Source organism: Rhodnius prolixus, unplaced genomic scaffold, assembly GCF_049639745.1.
Source record: "Rhodnius prolixus isolate KJV_2025 unplaced genomic scaffold, Rpr scaffold_13, whole genome shotgun sequence".
Lineage (NCBI taxonomy): Eukaryota > Metazoa > Arthropoda > Insecta > Hemiptera > Reduviidae > Rhodnius > Rhodnius prolixus.
This window is the reverse complement of record NW_027411583.1, coordinates 12,802,588-12,823,130: the sequence shown is the minus strand read 5'-3', so window position 1 is coordinate 12,823,130 and position 20,543 is coordinate 12,802,588. Positions and strand designations below refer to the sequence as shown.

Here is a 20,543-nt window from a genome sequence, read left to right as displayed (position 1 = left end):
TACTTTGCTTAATTTTTATCCTTACCTTTTAATTCAAAAAATTCACTTCCTTAAAAATGCAAAAATATACGATGACTGTTCCAAAACTTCCACAGCTGATTTTTTACTTTTACTACGTAGTTTCGCAGAATGAGGAGATTTGAAAAGTTGGGAAAGGTAAACGAGATAGAGTCTCTTGAACAATAGAAGCTTACCAAGTATCCAAGTACGCCAAACCAGTGTTCGTTCACAGTATTGTTCACTCTTCTTTCAGTATTTACATGGTTACTATACTCCTCATTCAGGGATAGGATGAATCACTGATTAAAAACAGTGAACAACTAACTCAGTCATTCAGTTTAACCAATTCCATTAGAAATAGTTTATATTTAGTTAACTCCCCCCAGTTAGTTACTGTAATTTTCGCTCGTTCTTAAGTTAGTGTGTTAATGACAGCCATTAACTCTCCATTCTTACTTATAAATACATTCGCATCACACGTTCATCCCTCTTCTACACACAGCTATTTACATAAAACTTACAACTAATGGATGGATCCAGTACTCTCTATATTCCTGCCATCCTTATAGCTTAACCGAAATTAAAATCACCGTAATCCTTCTCTAATCATTTTCTTGCATTCATTCTAATCGGCTATAACTTTTAAATTAATTCCATATTTCTTGGCTAGCTCTGCTACAGATTTAAGCACATAGATGTGGTGAATATTATGTCCGTAGCGAAAGGGTGCATTTAAATACCTGTATAAGTCGTCAAACATTCGTTTCCCTTTCTACCACATAACATGGACATATCCATTATTATATGTTTGAAATCCTGCTCCTCGAAGGCAATCTACGCAAAGAGGAGAGTGGACCTTTTTGTTGATCCTGTGAAGATACGATCAACACACACAGCGTGGTTCGCTCTCAGCCTGCTTATTGTCGTTACAACCCATTTATTAGTGATAGTTCCCCTTAAACCATAGTTGTCTAGGTAACTGATCTACTCATAGTTTTATAGAATCTCCCATTACCATTTCTGTAATCCTGTCTGCCAATTTTGTAGTGCTGTTTTTGCAATTGTACACTTGATATCGGTGTGTGGTAATTTATCGTATAACTAGCCATTAAACACTTAGTAATTTCATTTTATTAAACTTAGCCTTTCAGCTTTCCTAATCAAAATCTAAATATCCACTCGGAGTTTAGAAACTAGAATCTTTTCGTGTCTGTGTACTCATCGACATCATCTTTCATAAAAAATCATTTTTGGAAGGTTTTAGTTGGGTTAGACGTCCTTTCTAAACTGTTGTTTCAGAATAAAGGATGATTTTTTTTTTTATAATCTGCGTAATGTTTGAAGGAAATTGATACGTTCAAAAAAAAATTCGGTTTACGTTGGGGCTATAGGGTTTTCCTGATAGTATTCAGTAACTGGAAAAAGATTTTAAGAAGTAGAAATTTGCCACCATTTTACGTTATTAGTTGTAGAAGATATTCTGTTTTATTTTTTCATTAAAATTTGTGGGGGCGTAGAAAGATGGAACTTCCTTTAAAATATCTGCTGTTCAACCTGTGATTTATCTGTATCTATACCAGATTGTTTATTTGAAAACCATTGTATGTTTTAAGCAGTATTTTATTTTTAAAATAATGAATACTAGCCAAAAAAACATGGATATCTGTTCAGTAGATGCACTTGACATTAGCACAGATATTGCAGATTTTTCTAACGTAGAATTGTCATTGTGTCAAATTTATCTAGTGAATCTAGTTAGACCTAGACTAGATCTAACTTATTGAGACAACATTCCATGAAGTTATATTCCCTTAAGGACCAAAAACCACAGGCTTAAGAGAGACAGGTTATGGAAGATTAAGGTAAATGTGATTAAAATAAATAAATAAATTAATAAAAATTCAAATATCACTTATTTCAATATAAACTATATAATTGTATATTACAAAAATGTACAATATAGAACGAGTCCAAGTGAGCTATAACAAAGAACGAATCCTTATATCTCACAGGGAGATTACGACTAGATAGGGCCATTTCAATTTTTTTTTTTCTGCTTTTCTACTTACCGTTTATAATAAAAACTAGAGATTCTATAAAAAGAAAATTTGAAAGAAAAATAAAGGAAATGGCTTTTTAATTTTTCATATTCGTTTTCCTTTTTTTTCTTTTTGTGATGTAAACAGCACTTTTCTTATACAATTAAATTAAAAAAATTATTAAAATTAAATTATTAAAAAAAAAAACGTACAAATTTCATCATTTTATAGAATGAAATTTTTAAATTAAGCCACAGTTTGGGAGGAGAGGCGTACAGGACAAAAAAACAGGAAACAAAATTCATAAATTCCCTATAAAAAATTAAAACAACAAAAAGAGCAGCTAGGAAACATAACAAACTAAAAAATTCGTATCACTTGTCTCGCGCGCGGGTAAAGGTGAATTAACTTATATATATATATATATATATAATATATAATCTATATAAATATATATATATATATTACATAGTGTTATATACTGGATTGGTATGCTTGGTGAGTCGGGCAAGCGGATGTGTCTTGCCTTGTTGTTGTTTCTTGTGCGCCGCTTTGGTCAACACATTGCTGATGACCAATCTAGGGGTGGTCACTGCCGCTTTCACCACTGGAACTAATGGCGGCCGGGTACGTACTGTGGTTGCCGCCGTAGCCGTCGCCACCGCTGCCGCCGAAGACGACGATGATGTCGTTGTTGTTGTTGTTGTTAAGATGGTTGTTGTTGCTATTGTAGTTGCCGCTATAGAAGATATTGTCAGAGCGGACGTCGACGTGATTGCCGGGGCAGCAATCACCGTTGGTGGTGGACAGTTGGCTATAACTGTTGTCGCGCATGGTCGCTCGTAACGACCAACTAGGCGGCGGACCTGTAATAATAAAATTTTTACTTAATCAATTACCCTTACCTAATTTCTAGATTAACATTTAATCTGCAAACGTTCAATACGAAATAGTTTACGCGACATTATTAGTGAATTTCTCATCCAGCATCCTTACAGATTCTGATTTGATGATTTTGTAATAACCTTTTTTTGAATGAGTGGAGTATATATTTTTAAAGAATGTGTTAAATTACAGTTTCAAATTTTATCAAACTTTTCAACAAATAATATTTCAGGATGTTATACAAATGCTCCACTGGACAGTTTTAAAACATTTAAATGTTATTGAATACAATAAAATAATAATTTGTGAATACAAATTATCTACAGAGTTTTTTTACACTATCATCCTTGCGGCTGTTGGTAAGATTTATTCAAATTATTTAAGGAGAAATGGCTCTCTACTTAAAATACGTTGCCGACCCCTGGTTTAAGTGTATAGTAAGCCTGCAGGAGACTAGCGCAGAAAGTGAATACTCACAGAAAGTTCCTCCAGAGATCCCGAAGGACTAGGTATATCACAGCGATCACTGATCGGAGACGAAGGTAGACTGTGCACGGTCTCGCTATCCTCTCGATCTTGTACACCACCGCGAACACTGTTGCAGCAATTCGTTAAACCAGCATTACTGCCCACTGTACTGCTACTCTTCGCCTCGAACTCTCTTTTCAAATTTTTCACCTTACCACCGACTTCAGTGGTAGTGGCAGCAGCGGTGGTAGCGGTGTTGGTGGACGATGGAGGAGGCGGTGGTGGTAGTTGAAGTTGTTGTACTGGTACATTTGAGCCGCTAATCGATGGCCTGAGATCATAGGATCCCCAGGAACTGTTCCGTGAAGGTGGCACCATGTTCCTGGTATCTCCTGAGCCCCAACTGCTCTGCCTCGACACGCCTTCGCCTGCCGTCATACCACTGTCTAGAGAGCTCCATGAAGATTGTCTAGATACCTGCAAATATCATTTATTATTAATCAATAATTAAATAATTTGCATGTATTTCTCTGGAGTAGGAGACGGATAATTCTTTTTCTACTTTCTCTTAATGTAAAATTTTCAATTTTGTGTTTCGATTGAAAATATCAAGAGGTCCTCTGAGTTAGAAAAAGCGAAACACCAGCTGCAACTTTATATTTAGTTAGAGCCCAACCCACTAGATCAACTGAATGCACATTAAAATCGTATAACCGTAAGAAAATTTATTGAATTGATTTTCAACTATTTTGTTTTGTAATTTTCACGAAGATGGCCAACGATTTTCTTCAAACTACTTACAAAAATTGAACTTAAAAATCAATAACTTTAATTTGAAATTAAATATGTTTTATTTGAAACATACAGTGGAGTCTCGGTTATCCGTCATGACCGGGACCGGACACGTGACGGATAGTCGAGTAGACGGATAATGGAAAAAACAGGAAAATTTCCAGATTCTTTAGTTTAACGTGTATAAAACTTTGTATTAACTGGTATACATATTTTATACGTTTATACGCTTAAGCCTTAAAGGTCAGGTATCTTTCATTATTCAATTCATTCTATTGTGTATTAAAATTAATGAATACAATGTCTGCGACATCTAATCGGTTTTGTTTGTGGTTGATCTTTTTTGGAAAAAACCCCTTCAAACTGTCGAATGATGGACAATTTTTTTTGTTTTTAATTTTTAAATACTGAGGAGAGTGACGGCGGTTAGTTGGAATAGACGGATAAAAGGGTGACGGATAACCGAGACTCCACTCTGTATTTCCAGAGCAAACTTCGATTAATAGCATTTCCGGGACAAGGGGAATAAGCTCTCCTCTAAAGTGCTACTTCAGTATAAAGTGCATTTTGATTCCGGATATAAAAAAGGGTGTCCCGCAGATTCCAGTTCAACAAAAACAGAGGGGAAAATTGGAGAAAAAAAATCCTCAGGAAAAGTTTAACAGGTCCCTCCTCTTGCCGTGACACGTTCTCGAACGCTAACTGGCCAAGGTTTTTTTGGCGCTACCATATACCCACTGGTGGCCTAAAATTCATATTAGGCGTCAAGCTGATCAGCCAGCCCTCTTAATGTTTGGTTCACACAACACCTCGCAGGTCGAGAAAATGGGCGTTTCTTTAGTGATGGAAAGCTGAAAGAAAAACTGTCAGAACAAAAAAACCTTTTATAAACCTACCTCATGGTTAGTACATTCTTCTCTGTCGAATACTCGGTCCAGCTGCGATGAAAACACATCTTTCCCGCGCTTTTCAGTCTTCTCTTCTTCAAACTGTGACGTCAGATTCAAGACTAGACCTCGTCTATCTACTCGCCTTGGGCCGTTGGTCTGAGACTCCAAAGCGTTCACTCTGTGCTTTACTGACGATACTCCATTCTCTTGTCTGGAAGGTACAAAAGTATTTTAAGCTCAAATATGTCCTTTGCTTGGTGCAAAAAAAAAAAAGAAAATAAAATGGAAAAGTGGTATGGAACAGTACTCACGTTTGCGAACAAGGGAGATGAAGTATTTTGTTCTGGGAGACACTATAGGCTAGTCCATTGCCGCACGGCATGCGTACGTTAATGTTATAGTTCCTAGCCTCTGGCACTGGCAAGGGAGGTGGCGGTGGCGGAGGAGGTGGGGCGGGCTGTAACAGTATTGGTTCTAATTCGTTGCGAATTTCCTGATCGCTAGGCGACTGTTCTATGGACATTGGAGCCATGGCGTTGCCAGCGTTATGATGATGGCGATGATGCCGCCGCCTAGAGAACAGATGGCTAACGGTGTTGTGATCCGGCGACCAAGACTTTGGTCGACACAGACCATGCAACGGCGGCAGACGTTCCTCACATGTTGGTCTTTCCGTTTCCACGTCCACTTCGCTCTCACCTTCGCTGACACTTCTGGCGCAAGTAGTTTCACTCTCTTTCGTCTCTCCTCTGCTCGTTTTGCTACACTTTAAATTCGTTTCAGACTTTGAGCGCTGCAGTTTTTCTCTATTTTTCATTGCATCCAGTATACCCTGAAAGTAAACAGTTCAAATCATCCACAAAGTCCTTCAACAGGATATTCATCCAGTTAAGCTAATCTTTGTGACCATCATTATTATTTTCTCTGTAAGAGAATTAATGTTGACAATAGTTTCATAAAATGTTCGTGCCTGTTAGATTACACACGGCGGGACGGGACCTACGCCCCACGGCACTGCAGCCACCAAGAGGCTTATTGTGCCTTCCCTCTAAGTCTAGTAGGTGAAACCTCCCCTTCTAAGAAGGTTGAGGGCTTTCCCTACCAGTTCCTTCTGCGCTACAATCTCCTCTGGTCTCAAGGTACCAAAGATGTCGTAGCGCAGTCTCTCGATTGCATTGCAATCGAATAACAGGTGAGAGGCAGTTTCTTCCTCTTCCTGGCACAATCTGCACATCGGTTCCGAGCTAATAAGCCCTACCTTGAGCAGGTTTCGCGCCTGTTAATAGTGCATAATGCAACTACAAAAAAACTCAGTGTGGACACTCGAATTTAATTTCTCTTACTACAATTCTAAAGATTTCAACTCGCAAAACCGGAACATTAGACTGGATACTAAGCCAGGCTGCTCCAATTCTTCCCGAAAACTATCCTAAAACGAACTGTTCCCGAAAATTGATTTATTTTTCAAAAAATGGCACTTCACCTCTTTCTCTCCTTAATAAGTGCCATTAATAGAATTTTTCAGAGATAAAATGTTTTAAATAAAAGTTCCAGTTCTACATACATAAATTTAGAACAACTTGTTTAAAAAGATAATGGTTATAAATACCATTAAAAACTGGAAAAACGATTCAGTAAAATCGAACAAGCGGTTAATCGATTTGTCCAGAGTCATATTGAGGCACCACTGGTTTGTACCTATGCGAAATATCGAACATTCAGCTTTATGCGATTTTTTTTTTGTTTTTCTTTCGTTTTGACATTTTCACATTGACGCCACAATTTTTCTTTCAGCGTCATCCATCAAAAATATATTAATGCGGTACAAAATTCAGAAATTAGCAAAATATAAGTAAATAAATCAAGACAACCTACCTGATAAGTTTCTAGCTGGGCAATAAAACTAGAATTAGGTTTAATACACTGCCTCTTGGTTTGTACATATGTGAGTGCTTTCTTCAAATCCCAGCTATAAGCTTTCATCGCGTACGCGATAACAACTGAAGCAGATCTGCTAACGCCCATCTTACAATGTACCAACACTTTGGAACCTTGGTTTTTTGCTTTTGAAATATATTTAAAAGTGTTATCCCAATGTTTTAATAGATCAGTTTTCTCATCGTCATAAACCCTAATGTTGAGGTAGTCAAACATTCCTGGGAAGAAGTTGTCTATTTCCCTGGTTACGTTCAAGATGTGACACACCCTGTAACAAAAAATGTTCACATTTATTTTAATTTATTGGCTGAAAACTTGCTAATGTTGGTCTTAAACCCTGAACCAGTAACAAGAAATAGACTCGCAATATCAGGGAAGGGACGTAATATTAGTTACTACATGTAATTTTGGGATACATAATATGGGTACTTTCTAAAAGCGAACCGATCACATCTTAAACAATTTCATTACCATCAAGTGAATAGTTTAAAATCTTACCCATTTTTATTTAATTCCTCAAGATTGGAAGCATTCCATTCTGAGCCTAAATAAACATGTGGAAAGATTTCCGTAGCTTCGTCCATCTGTCCAAGAATAACTAGCATCTCCTCATCAATGAAAGACTTGAATTCGCCAAGATCTACATCTAGACATTCTTCCAGCTTGGCTCTCACTTGTTTGGAGGTGACTTCATCTAGATCTACGGACATCATGATCTCCTTCAGGGCAGTCCTAATCACCCGTTCTGTCTCCGACCTTTCCGTTGGTCTAAAAATTACATTAAAAAAAAGGAAACGACATTAGTAAGTTTAGTTTCGACAAAAAAAAAAAAAGGAGGTTGGTAAACTTGATGAGCAAAATATTCAATGTACACATACTTATGGCGTACAGAATCCGGTGATGGAGGTCGCCTGGACTCGAGACTGTCCATGGCGTGCCATTCGTTGAGGCAAGATCTATCACTCGATATACGTCCTTCATAGTGGGCCACCCACTCGTGTGTCAGCCCGCCGAGGAAATAGTTGTGCTCTCGTGCTTTTGCGCTCACTTTATGCAACGTTTGCAAGGCCGACCTGCAGAGAAAGAGGAACAACACTGTTTTTTAAGAACCAAAAAAGTATATTTTTTTTAAAACAAAAAATTGCATTTATTCATGTCACAGGTTCATTTTAGCAATCAAATAGGAGTTGCAGCGCATATCTAGTCATCATTTTTTGTTTTTTTTTACAAAAATTTAACAAATTTCAAATTTGTTTATTAATGCATGCAGCTGAACAGTAGCTTGTTCTAAATTTGTCACTACAAAGATTAGTTTTTAACTAATCCCCAGAAAAGTTCACAAAACAAAAATGTTTCAAGTAAAATTTAAAAAAATTTGTATGAAATAGTACATGTGTAGTATCATGTTTTGCGGCAAAACGGAAACTAACACCTCTTACACAAACACGTCAGGTTCCGGTCAGACAGATTTCTCTACAAAAACACGTGAGAGACGCTGCGCATTCGAAAGAGAAGGCTTTACGCTGCTGCACAGCTGTCGCGGTCGTTAGGATTTGGCGCATGCATAGTTCTTTTGTAGCAGCATCAGTCTCATTATTTAATAGCCAAATGCATCGTTTCTATTTCAATATTTTTAGCCCTTAATTTTAACCTAGAATCAAAAAACTAGCACTAAGTGCTAAAAAAGGTTACTTTGAATTCACGCGATCCTAATCTATGTAGTTCTTGTAAAAATTCAATTTCAAACGATTCTCAAGATCACAATTGGTCTTATTTACTCTTAGAAGTAAGCGAAAGAAAAAGATTATATCCTCCTTTCAATTCTGGAAGGTTTCATTTCATCTTCATTAGAGATACTTGAAACACAGGTTCACATAGAAGGAATTTCCACTTGAAAAGATTTGCCATTTATAAATTTAAGCAATTGTTTATTTTATTTTATAACTTACTCGACTGGGGAATACGACATTAATTTTAAAATAGCACTCATCACATACAACTTCTACAAGATGACATGATAATACGATTGTAGTACAGGAAATAGAATTCTTCCCCAAGGAGAAAGGAGAAAAGACTGGTAACGGCCAAAGGGTTCAATCCCAGCCTTTCTGTCACTAACGACAAAGGCACAATAGAAAAGCACTCATATTTGGATGTGGGAACTACTACTTCAAACACCTGCCATTCGCCCTCACAAGTACAATACCGTCGGCTAGAGAATCCTTGTTAACAAAACTCGTAACAAAAAGAAAAAAAAAAGCTATAGTATTAGGCATAAAAGAAACTGCTCAAGAGTTCGTTTAAAAGAAAGAAAAAACTTAGTAAACGATTTTTTTTTTGTCTGTTAGGTACTCAATGATATAAAGTTTAACTGTACTTAACTATTTGTTAATAATTTCTAGCATACAGTTGAGGTACCTCAATCAATTTAAAAGAAAAAAGGCAGCAACGACGTGCTTTCAATTCAATCAAATAGTACCTGAAAATCTGTACCTGCTTATTGTTCCTGAGATGGTTTAAAGCTTTTAGAAAAATTTTTCTTTTCCAATATTCAATAGAAATAAAACCCAAGAGCAATAAAAAAAGATTTCAAACAAAACACAACAACCTTACACATGTTCAGATTTGTTTTTGTACTATAAGTAACAGTAACAGCCATTTGCAGCAATTTGGAGGTTATATTTCCCATAATGCAGTTAGACAATAAATGCTTAAGATGGCGGTTATAATAGGTAAATTTAAAAATAAATACAAAAAGATTTCTTAAACTTAAGATTAACTTCTCTCAGTAAAGCCTTAAAATTTTTCAATTTTAATATTCACTTGAAATATCTGTTTATTTATAAAAAAAAAAAAAAAAAAAAAAAAACAGCATTCACACAAAATATCTCCTCTCAAAAGAAGACGTAGAAACTAAAACTTATAGATATTTCTTAATTAAAGAATAAGAGATTTTGCAGAATATATGAATTCACAAATTTTTGGTGTGGATAATATTCATTTAAGTTGGTGGATTTATTTTTTTTTCTAATTACGATTTTAAGAAATCTGATCATTCCCGCTAAATTTGGGGCAATTTTTTAAGACTTATTCCAAGTGCGTTGTTGTGGGCGTGGCTTACTTAAATGGAATGTAGAATTCTTAGTCAGGTCCTTTCCCACCCCTCAAATTAACACCTCTACCAGCATTATAACCTATTTTTAGGGTAACCAGACGTTTAAAATGAATTGACACAAATATAATTGGTTATAAAGAGATGAATGCTTCCAGGATTCAGCTGGAGATCAGAACAATGAATACGCTTCCAGAATACAGATCATGCTACAGGTGGCTGAGAATGGAACTACTCTAGCCGGAGCTCAAACATTCTCCATAGCCTCCAGTATACACTCAGATTCGGCCTATTGTTTGGTCATCATGTCTCCAGAAAAAATTTTACTCAAAGCATTGAATATGGGTACATGAACTGCGTGGCCAATTGTAACGTTCGATCGATTAATCGTTAATCGATTTAGAAGAGGGCCGGACCCAACCAGGAACTTATTAGTATTCCTACGGGACATCTCATGTATTTAAAAAATAAAAAGCAATAAATATGTTGCTTAAATTCCAAAATTGAATGGTTTTTTGCATTTCTTAGATTTTCCTCACAACATTGTCTACGCGCATTACGATCACGTAGATCTATAACTACGCCTATAATCACTTGACTAGGAAAAATGAACCTTTCCTGGGCAGTTCTGGGGGAAAGCTGAACTGGTTTCTCTCTTTAAGCGTAATTTCGGCGTCACATACGTTTTTTAACTTTACTTTTAGAAATTGAAGAACTCTAGTAAGCCTTGTGAGTCACGCTTGATTTCTTAATCACATATCCTCATGAATGTTAAAGGTAATACGCTTTCCTCATAATAGGATAGTTCGTTAGTATGTACTTAGAAGGCAATTTCTAGAATAAGTAAAACGCACGTTAAGTTAAATTCTTATTGCAAGAGTGACGCGAATGAAATAATTACCATTAAGAACAGCCGGGGCAATTTTTAAAAACATTGCTTTTTTATGTACCTCTTCATAGGCGTCAGTTGGCGTAGTGCAATATAAAAGAAAATAGAGAGAAATGGCAAAGTACTAATGTAGGTGGTAAAGATAGATATGTATACTATAATAAAACGGCCGTGAAAGTGAATTTAATGATAATAATGGCCGTGGCGGAATAGTGCGGGAAAGTTGGCAAGCCTTGGCGGGCCTCTTTACCTAATATGGAGATCTGGCGCGCACCTTCTCTATTCCTCTTTCCCTCTCTCCAACTTTATTTTTTCACCCCTCCCTAGTTTCCCTTAAAAACGAAAATCTAATGTGAAAACTACCAATCCCTTTCTCTCATCGAATTATAAATAAATACTTTAAATTTTTGTATTAACAAAAAAAAAGACAGCTGTTTGTCTATAACTACACAGACTGAACTGTTAAAGGGAGAGTGACGTCACACTCTTTAGTGTACCGCTAAAGACTTCCCTGTGTACGAACTTCACACCTAGGTGGTTAGGCTAACAAAATACGTCATGTTTCAGCGTTCAAAGGAAACCCTTTAAAGCAGCGTTTCCCAACCTTTTTTTGGCTCGCGTACCACTTGGTAGTAAGTACACCAAATTGTACCACTTCCTAAAAATGATTGTATTTCGAGAAATTTGTTATTCCGAGTGTGTTATTTTATTATTATTATCTTTATTTGTACAGAGATACAATGTATCTGTCACAAAGGAGTTCCAAGTTTACTTTATAAACTTTTGTAAAGCGTTAAGATCTTAGTTTTAAAACTTTTTTTAAATAATTAAAAATTGCGTACATATTTTTCTCTTCAAGATTATTAATTAATTTACAAAGTAAGTAAGTAAGTAAGTAAAGTAAAGTAATCGCCTATTTTTTCAGGCGGGCTTAACGTCCAACTACCATTTACTAGGTGTCGTGGACGGAGGCGAATAGCAAACGTACTTTACTATTTCTCATTTAACCATTAAATAAAATCCAAGGCCAAGACTGGGAATCGAACCCAGTACCACAATGCATATTAGCTTCGCAGGTCTCGCCTCTTAACCCGCTCGGCTACCGTGGCGCCTAATTTACAAAGTTCTTCTTTAGGATTATTATATTTGTGCCCAAATCTTCTAAATTAATTTCTTTTAAGCATTCCAACTATCTGTAAGTACCAATTAAATTTAATGTAGCTTGGATAGAGCTTACTCATTACAGCCTCTTTAAGCAGATCTTTACGTAGTTATCATTTAAGTTCTGTCACATGATAATTCTATTAAATTTTCTTTAATCTTCTATTCGGGTTTTGGGAAAATACTCCACGAAAGACAATTTTAATCCTTGATAAATGTGCTATTATATTTTCTCGTATATCTTGAGACAGACCAACCTTATTACTAAGTACATATTAACAACTTTACTGTATAATTATAATTAATTAAAATAATTTTTTATGTATTATAGGGGAAAAAAAACGTTTCTACGATATTTATATGTTTTAATTTTTGGTTTATTTTGTATGTCCGCCATTATTGATAATTTTTCGCGTACCACAGGTTGGGAAATGCTGCTTTTTGAATACTACCGGAAACTAGAAACAGGAAAGCCACATTTCTGGTAATTGGACTGAATTAGTTTAAACCAATCAGAAATCGCAAAAAAAAATACAATGTTGGTAAACAATTGAATGCAACGCAGTATTTACCTCCTACCTGCGATAAGTGCTTTGGAGTGTTATTATCGATATCTCTCACTTTAACTACTTCAATTCCGATAATCAATTGTTTTCTCTCTCTCTGTTCTTTCCAAATTAAATAAAATCAACAGGTTTTTATCAGTTTCTTAGAAATGTATTATCACAAGTTTATTATTAAACATGAAGACGCATCCGTACTTATTAAATGTGAAAATATTACGACACATTTACAGTTTGTTTTTAATCTCTGTGTTATTTCGCATTATAGGAAGTATTGCAATCGTTATTTTTCACTGAACTTGAATATTGCTTTTTATAAATATGGCCTGAATAGAAAATTTAGAAATGTAGATTAGGGGGCCTCCATTTTAACCAAATAGCAATCTATCCAGCGGTGGCCCCTACGTGTCTCCACAGACCTAGTCGATTTCTACTGTTTGATTTTACTCTTCCATCAGACTAGAGAGTTCTGGTCTGCAAAAATGGGATTCTGTCTTACTGTTGATCTTGCAAAAGTAAAACAACGATTGGCCTATACTGCGCAACTCTTCTAGAACGTCTGGGCGAACTAAAAAAAAGAGTCGGATTGTATAAAATAAAGTATTAATAAATAAAAAATATTTCTTTTTTTTTAGAATTTGAAGAATACCAATTGTTGGAACACCTACCCCCCAATTCAGCACCCACTGACTTCCGCCTATTCTCAAATCTACAGAAATTCAGTTAATGCGCAGAAGCACATCTTTCTGAACCACTACTTCCGGAATGGAATCTCTGTTTATTTGGAATAACTGAACAGTACCAATAAACACAGTGTTCTACTTTATGCAGTTTCCTTAAGAACTTATCATCGTGACGTGAATAGTTGCACACAGTGCTGGATGCACTTAGTTGACTCCATGAAATTGCCGCACACATCGCGAACACGTGGGCTGAATACGTAAGAGTTTCAAAAAGGAAAGTTAACATATCATAATATACGGAGTCCATAAATATGAATGTTAAAATGCATGTTTGTACATAACTACATTACTAAGGAAAATGTAGTTAGGTTTGTCTGTCCGCAGTGAACACAGTAAAAGAGTCTCCCCGCTTTCTTTGGCGGTAATGTAAAAACTTTACATCCGGTCATAAGAAGAAGCCTAGCCAAACTGAGACGGTAATTTTGGATTTCCATCAGAAACACGAAGTTTTCCCATTCCCTGAGCAATTAAAAAACAAAGAAAACCGGAAAAATCAAATTTGATATCAGCCGCCATGTTTCTGATTACACTCTATCCACCGGAAGTATCAATTTCCAGAACTATTTCCCGTCATAATCAAGTTACCCTCATAAACTACTAATCTGTCTTTATATAACTGAGGCACCTCTCCATGTCCGTGATATAGATTGTAAATTTTATTTAAAACTATTTACAGATGAAAAATCATGTTTAAGGTGCTTTTTAGTAGTGTAGGGGACTCCTTGCCGGAAGTGTCATTTTAGTGCAGTGTACGCTCGTACCACTTTTATGAGATTTAAAAATACCATAGTAAGTAAAAGAAAAATATATATTTCTAAAAGTACTGCGAACATGCCGAGCTTTGGGAAACTGAAGTATCACCGGAAAACTTGGATGTTTTGAAGTCCTCTGAAGATGGAACCAAAATTAAAGCATCTCAAGGTAAACTAATATCTCGAAAAATGGAAGGCTGCAGAGTATCCTAAATTGCTATTCCACAGATGCTTTGCTTCAAATTTTAAATTTCTAGTCGAAATAATTAACCTTGAAGTGAAACTTGAAAATTGAAATTAAATGATAGAACCACATATCTTACTTAATAGAAATTTCTGGCTAACGTCTCCCTTCTTATTTCCCCAAAAGTCCTCATTAGAAATTTAAAAAAAAAAAGAAAAATAAATCTTCGTAAAACTGAACTTCCGTTTGAGAGAAGTTACTTCCGGAATTCGATGGTGTTATGAAACGACATATCCGGAATTCTAAAAACCCAGAATTGAAAATTTTGTTACCACTTGATAACATTTCCTTTTTTCCAACGTAAGAGATGCTAAAAAAATACATATAACTACAAAATTTAGTAGAAAAGCACTTCCGCAAGCACCATTTTGGAACTTCTAGCGGAGGAAATTGGACGTACGTAAGAAAAGGAAATCATTTCAAACGAGAATAATCTCTAGAAAACCAAGGAGAAGTAAGCAGAGAGAAAAGAATCGACGAGGTCGAACAGCAGCTCTCTCTCTCTCTCTCTGCAGGAGGAGGAGGAGGAGAAAGCGCGCTGTAACCAGAGAAGAAGAAAAAAAGTGTAGGCTGTACCGGACATGCTGCTGTTGCCATGGTGATATTGTTTCTACATCATTATTAATGATGACCTCATCGTACAACAATAACATCTGACAATGTTTTCTATTTTAAAGGTCTTTTTCTTTCTTTGTTCCAAGAGATTTTAAAAGTAATGCAAAGTATATCGAATTAAAACTTCCGTAAGCACGTGTTTTTAAAGTGTGCATTGTACGTACACGGAAAAAGTGTATTATTTTTACAATTTTTTGTTTTTAATACTAATAATAATAATCGAAGGTTCTGATTGATTAAAATAGACTAGACCAGCAATTGCCGTTACGAATGATTATTCAAGGTTTTAGGAGATATTTACTACAAACGAGTGCTACGATTATCAAGCGAACTGGCGATTATATTATGAAGTTATCGTTTCATACAAAAACGTTTATTAAAAAGAAATTTAAAGCGAATGATTCACGATTTTCTACTTTCAATTTTCTGAGTTCTGTCAAAAATAAAGCTCATTATTGATCAGAGATTTTAGCTTCAAAAAACAAATTTTCAAAGGAAAACTGAGTCCTCAAAGAAGTTTTACTCAGGATAATGAGTTCCAACTCGAATTGGTTTACAAAGAAAACGAACAAAAATCAGCACTAGAACATGCACAAGACTCTTTCTTAAAATTTTTAACTTTTTAACCTTCTCTCAAGCACAGAAATTTAAACATATTCATTTCTTATGGACACTATATTATAAATTTAAGGAAAACCTAACGCCCATTCGATCTCAGTTTAACCTAAATGGAATTTGGTTGATAAATATTTTTAAAATAAAGTTATTGTTCTAAGAAAATGAACTTATTTTAGTTTTAAAAGAACCTTTAATGATGCATTTTCGGTAAAAAAATTCAACACAAACAAATGAAAACCCGCAAGATTATCGAATTTCCTTAATCTCATGAAACGAGAAAGAAATATACAATTACTTACAAAATAATAATAATATTTGATCTAGGTATTTAGTAAATGCCAACAATTAAATATTAAATGATGAATGAAAACAAATTGTTAAATAAATTAGTTGCCTGTAGTAAAGCACCTAACTAATAGATAGTTATTGTACATACGGTTAAGTTAGTGCAGTTACGTTATTTCTTGTGTTTAGGTAATGTAGTAACATAGAAATTACCTTGTAGTAATAACACAAATATGATAACTTTTAACATAGTCATTGATGATGGCATCAGATGGACACATTTACCAATTTATTTAGCACATGATTACTACAGTAAAAACTATACTAACCGAGATTGTCTGCCCATTGTAACCCAGTGCGAAGGTAAAAAAAGAAGTAAAAATTAAATCGAATTAAAAAAAAATCGATTAATGTCTCTTAGTATACACTAACAAGTTTTTTTTTGAAAAAATAAAACTAATTCTTAAAAAAACATTTAAAGTAAGTACTAAGTGATTCGTCCACTACCGTTCTAGTCGGGATACAAAACAAGACTAGCAACTAACACCATGGCTCAGTACGTAGTCTGCTGTGGGAGTTGTGGTGGGGGAATAGCAGAGTGGGGACTCCTGTAACCTTATTTAGACCAAACCTGGCTCACTGTTAAAACTAACTAGGGAAATTTTACTTCTTAAAATTATTACTAACAAAAAAAAATAATAACAGCTGCGAAAGGAATACAGGGAGTTCCCCAAAGTTTATTTTACTGACGTTCTGCATTATTTCTCTGAATAGGTTCTTGAGTTTTTCCAAGTAACGTAAGTGTGGGAATAAAAAAAAAATGTTTATTTTAAGTTACAACTTGATGAATGTACGGCCCTCTGGTTTTTAAACCATTTTCATGTCAAGGTCTATGGTTTTTTGCTTTCTGAAAATTGGTATTATTAACTGGATGGATGCAAATTTAGTAATGGTCTAATGCTTGCTTTTTAGCAACCGAGTAACTGATGCAGCTCTGCTACACTTTGGATGTGGAATTTAAGTTGTTGATCTGCAACCTTGTTTAATCTGCTACACTCTGTAACCTCTTGCAAGGTTTCCATTTGACTAACCACACTTGTACGAGTATATATCCACAGACTAGGGCAATCTGGTCTAAAAAGTTAAAACGTATTTCCAAGAACTACTAGTTTTTACTCGTAACAATTTTTCCTAAGAAAATGTAACCAATTAGAAATGTGAGCACACTTGTTAGTCATGCTGGTTGTTATAAACACATTAAGACAGTTGAAGGTTATACAGAGATAGATTACTTCGATTCAAAAAAGGTTCAACAGCCGAGATAATTGAACTACACAAAGTTGGTGGGGGACCGGAAATCCAATTTTCCCTAAGCAATTACTCAAGAATTTTCTCAATTAACGACCCAGAGTTTTCCAGTAATAGTAATTGCCGAGGAAAGTGGCTTCACTCATCATCATACAGGATGTTGTACGTGAATAGACCTGGGGTATTACGTAATGTCCCAGAGATGTGGCTTCATCTAGCCAATCCACTGCTCTGTGCTTATTACTCAGAAGTAATTTTTTAAATGGCGATAATTGTCTCCAGAAAGCGCCCACATGAATGGTCTATATTTCCTAGAGATGAATCTGGTCTAGGTTTCTGATGTACACATCCTTCACAAATTAGACGTTGTCATGGTTATATTACAGCCCCGATCTAGTTCTTAGAAGTTTTGTCTATTCTCCCAGTTACCTTAATTGGGTCTGTCCTTCTACGGGTTTTAATCTCTCCGCAGTCTAGGGTTTTCCTGACAAGACAAATTACTAACTCAGCGAATAAAGGCAGCTCGAAACTTGCATGTCCACTCTGCTGAGTGGACACACGTCCGACCTTCTTCTAATATTTTTCGCTCAAGATTATCTTGACGGAATTCTCAGCTTAATCTTTCACTCAGTTGAATGACCTGTTTACATAAACCAGCATTGGTATGAACACTGATTACTCAATACTGAATAACTGACATTCAGTCGAGGGTTATGAGCGCATGAGTAGGTTTTAAAATGCAATGAATTTAATGATGCAAAATTTTTAATTGGTGCCGATACAAAAGCAATATTTTTTTAAAATGGCTTTGCACCACTAGCTGTAGTTTCAGAAATTTGTCAAGTTGGAGGGGATCGAATGCTCTGGTATCCTAGGGTTGTCTTTGAACTACCAAGGATGAGAGTCCTTGAAATGAGGGCAAGGCCGGGTCCCGTAAATGGTTCAAAGGAACTTCGTGGAACCAAAAAGGGATTTAATGACTACGTAGTATAAAGGGTTTGAGGTGGTGGGTGAAGCTTCCTTTTTGGGCCAGCGGAAGCGGAAGTATGCTAGGCACTTCCTTAATACTCTCCTCGTATGCTGATAGCACTGCTATCCTTCACTCTAACCCTGACCCACGAATCCACCACACCTTACAAGTTTAGAGAAATGGTTTCGTTGGTGGAGAATTTAAATAAATGAGAGTACGTGCCGGCATACTGCTTTCACTCTTGGAAAAATAACACGGCCTCCTCTATATTAAAAATCAAATACCTCTCCCAACTTTTGATGTCTTCCACTACCTTGGGTCTTAAAGGACCAACATAGTATCTCCTCACTCTCTAGCTCAGAAAAAAAAAACGCATTAACACAAGGACCACCATCACGACAAACACTAAACCGGAAGTAACCCTTAATAAATCGATTTTAGATCGTTTCTAAGAGCTATAATGGTTTTCTTGGAAACATTGTAGACTCGCTGCACTCACAGGAAGTCGGACAGCATTTAGCTTAAGATCAGGAACTTTGATTAAGGTTACAGCTGTGGGCAGGGGAAGGGTTGACTTCCCTGTAAATGCTATTTCGGCCAAATTTACGGGGACCCCAAACTACATAATGTTTTGTTAAGAGGTGAAGGTGTTCCTGAAATTAAGATTTCAAAGACGATGAGAACGTTGAGAGTGGTCATAGAGAAGTGATGACGATGCTGAGCAAGATGGTGTTCATGTCAATTTTCGAAATCACATAAAATTTGAAACTAGTTAAATGGAATCTAGCCCTAATAGAGGGTACAACAAAGTTCTTTGGGAATGTGGTTACGCAGAAGAATGGAAAGGTTATTTACCTACAGGTATTACAGGTAGATCCGCCAATAATGGAGACCATTGTCTTTAGAGAGTGGTAAAACCCAATCAAGTACCCGACGAATGCAATAATCTCGGCCTCCACACAATGGCTGTGAATGATGGATTGGGAAATTTTCTACCACTGCACTGTGGGTCACCCAGTAGCACAAGGCCAGGAAACAAACGATCCATTCTCTACTAGAGCAATCCATTATATTGACGATTGACCCTGACCCCAGGGGGTCGTAAGGTAACTAAGAAATTAGATCTTACTGTGGAATTCCCATCAACGATTTACACCACAATGTTCACCCCCCCAAAAAATTATTAGATTCTCTTCTCGGGTTCGAATCCAGCTGCTGACCCTTAGATTTTCTCTTCCTAGGAGCTTCTTACAGCTCACTGTCCGGTTGTCTGTAACGAGAGAGAACACTGTCCGGAGGGCGGCAGTGCACTGAAAAAAGCTCCGGGCGCCAATAACCTTAAGATGTTGACGCGCCTTAAATCATTAAAAAAAATTAGATTCTCTTACTTGGACTAAGAGGGTGTATTGCTATCGCTTAACTTTGTGAATTGAGTTCGACCGGAAATACTCTTTTCAATCATTTGTTTTTAACCAAATTTGCGTTCACATAAACAGGAAATACTCACGCAGACTCTCACTGAGCTCAAGGGACCCTGGGATATTAACAGGGGCGACACTAAATCGGAAATCTTTAAACGCAATACGATCTTTTAAGAGGAAGTAAAAAACCACTTTTTTTTTGTTGTTGAAGGATTGACATTTCCGGTGAAATCTAAATATCGTAATCTGTAATCGATCCTTTCTGCGCAATGGTGGCTAGTTCAAAACCAGATCTTCGTATTAAAGTTTTTTTTTTGGTTTTTTCACTTAAAACAATGAAGTCTGGTTACTTGAATAAATTAAAAGAAACTGTCCTGTCACTGTAGATAAAAGTTATACGAGGAGAGCGGCCGCGACACTTTTAAAAGCAACAACAATGCAGCCAACCTTAATACGTGTCAACATGAACAAGGAAGTAATAACCCGTGGTGACGTAACCCGGCCGCCATACACCACGTGTACAGCGCAGTTAGCTTTTAGATTCGCTTAATTAATTATTAATCCCAGTGAGTAAATGTTAAAATGTTTTTTTAGAACATAACTGGATATGTGTGATGTCACGAGTTTATGCGACGGAACTCTACGCCGTCTGGGGTATTTGATGTGAGAAACCAAAGCCATCCTAAATAGGTGAAATAACTCACCATTGCAATCTGTTGCAAAATACTCATGACTTCCTTTTACTCATATTCTCAAGATTCGAACTCAGTAAAACTTCTTCAAACTTGGACTGTCTGATCCCATATTAATTCCCACTTACATTATAATCTGTGAAACCGTACACATTGAA

The 20,543-nt window shown here is 36.1% G+C and overlaps 1 protein-coding gene across 7 annotated transcripts in view; it reads right to left on the bottom strand.

Moving 5' to 3' along the window:
- Nucleotides 1–1,908: 1,908 nt before the first annotated feature.
- The window catches only part of ssh (Protein phosphatase Slingshot), a 176,889-nt gene continuing 158,254 nt past the window's right edge, over nucleotides 1,909–20,543 (bottom strand). For 5 of the 7 annotated variants that reach the window (XM_074116372.1, XM_074116373.1, XM_074116370.1 and 2 more), the window contains 7 exons: nucleotides 7,891–8,085; nucleotides 7,511–7,780; nucleotides 6,950–7,280; nucleotides 5,386–5,906; nucleotides 5,081–5,285; nucleotides 3,402–3,869; nucleotides 1,909–2,905 (listed from right to left, as the gene is read on the bottom strand). In XM_074116372.1, coding sequence (XP_073972473.1) covers nucleotides 2,504–2,905; nucleotides 3,402–3,869; nucleotides 5,081–5,285; nucleotides 5,386–5,906; nucleotides 6,950–7,280; nucleotides 7,511–7,780; nucleotides 7,891–8,085 — 2,392 coding nt within the window. In that variant the 3' untranslated portion in view covers nucleotides 1,909–2,503. Of the gene's footprint in view, nucleotides 2,906–3,401; nucleotides 3,870–5,080; nucleotides 5,286–5,385; nucleotides 5,907–6,949; nucleotides 7,281–7,510; nucleotides 7,781–7,890; nucleotides 8,086–16,207; nucleotides 16,537–20,543 lie in introns of those variants that run through there. The other 2 variants (XM_074116375.1, XM_074116376.1) reach the window with 2 other exon arrangements.